At 69.4% G+C, this 1,338-nt stretch overlaps 1 protein-coding gene across 1 annotated transcript; it reads right to left on the bottom strand.

Annotated features, from left to right (window-relative positions):
• Positions 1 to 308: 308 nt before the first annotated feature.
• Positions 309 to 1,246, bottom strand: MNEG_10891 (elongation factor EF-1 alpha subunit; the record flags this gene model as incomplete). Its single annotated transcript, XM_014040636.1, has 3 exons — positions 309 to 332; positions 643 to 723; positions 971 to 1,246. The coding sequence occupies 3 exons, from the start codon at positions 1,244 to 1,246 to the stop codon at positions 309 to 311; spliced, it is 381 nt and encodes a 126-aa protein (XP_013896090.1).
• Positions 1,247 to 1,338: the final 92 nt, after the last annotated feature.

The raw sequence follows: 1,338 nt of genomic DNA, 5'->3' as shown, positions 1-1,338 counted from the left end.
CAGGCGGGCAGCCGCGGCCGCTGACAGCGACGCGGGGCAGAGCGCCAAGGCGCGGCGGGGGGGCGAGGAGCGCAGGCGGCGCGCCGCGAGCGGCGCCGTCGCCGCCGTGTGTCGTGGGTCCAAGTGAGTCCCGCCTCTGGGGTGCAATCCGTCTGGGTGGTCGTGTAGTGCGCTCGCGTGCGCCCGCGGGTATGTAGGTGTAGGCAGCTCCCCGTCCCCCGCCCCAGGAGCCAGCATCCGGGCTCGCGCCGGCAGCCCCGTCGCCGCGCCGGCGGCCGCTGCGCCGCCGCAGGCCAACGGATCAGAGATCACTTGTGGCTCACGGCGGTCACCTGCAGTGGGGAGGTGGTAGGGCAGGACACATGTTGCAGAAGGCACAGGAGCGCAGGCGTAAGCTTTCGCGACCGGTGACCGGCTGCCCAAGTTCCATTTGGAACATGCGTGGTGCGGCGCCGCACGCCCGGTCAGCGGGGGTTGCCAGCAGGCGCATCCTGCCCCTTGGGCCCAACGCACACCCAAAACACAGGCGGACAGTGTACACGCGAGAAGGTCGCCACCAAGGGCGAGCCGCCAGGACACGCGATGGGGGCTGCGGGCGGGTGTCAAAGGAAGGGGGGGGGGGCAAGAGCGGCCGCGCCGCACCTTGCCGAGCATGACGGCGGTGTTGCCGTCCAGGAAAGCGATGCGGGACAGGCCCTCGCACGCCTTGAAGTGGTCCACCACCTTTGGGGGGGTTGTGCGCAACAGGGGTGGGGTCAGGGTGAGGTGAGGGCGAGCGCAGGGCTGGTGATGGGTGGGCACGGCAAATGGGACGAGCGGGATGCGGGTGTTGGCGCCAGCGTTGCGGGGAAAGGGGACGCGTCAGAGCAAGCGGCCGCAGAAGGGACATCGCCGGCGCCCGTCGCCATGCGCCAGGGCAGCACAATGCGCTACTCCTCCAACCCCTCCTAAACGCCCAAAGTCGCCTCACCAGGGGCTGGCAGGGCTCAAAGACAACCTCCGCCATCTCGTTGGCCTTGAGCGCGTGGGGGGCGTCCAGCTTCTTGCCACCAGTCTCCTTGCCGACCTTCCAGTTGATCTTGGTGATCTTGCAGGCGGAGCGGCCGCACCGCACGAAGCCGATGGGGCTGTAGCCGGCCTTGACCTCGCCGGGGATGTCGAGAGTCTGGATCTGGGCGGTGAAGTCCTTGCAGGGCTTGAGGGTCTGGTCGGACTTGAGGATCATGACGTCACCGGTGCGGGGCATGTTGCCCTTGTCCAGGCCCTGGGGGAGGGGGGAGATTGGGGGGGGCGGAGTGGATGACGGGTGGGTTGAGGGCTGCTTGGGCTTGCGGGACA

The sequence above is a fragment of the Monoraphidium neglectum genome (assembly GCF_000611645.1).
Source record: "Monoraphidium neglectum strain SAG 48.87 unplaced genomic scaffold scaffold02503, whole genome shotgun sequence".
Classification (NCBI taxonomy): domain Eukaryota; kingdom Viridiplantae; phylum Chlorophyta; class Chlorophyceae; order Sphaeropleales; family Selenastraceae; genus Monoraphidium; species Monoraphidium neglectum.
This window is presented reverse-complemented; position numbering and strand designations above follow the sequence as displayed.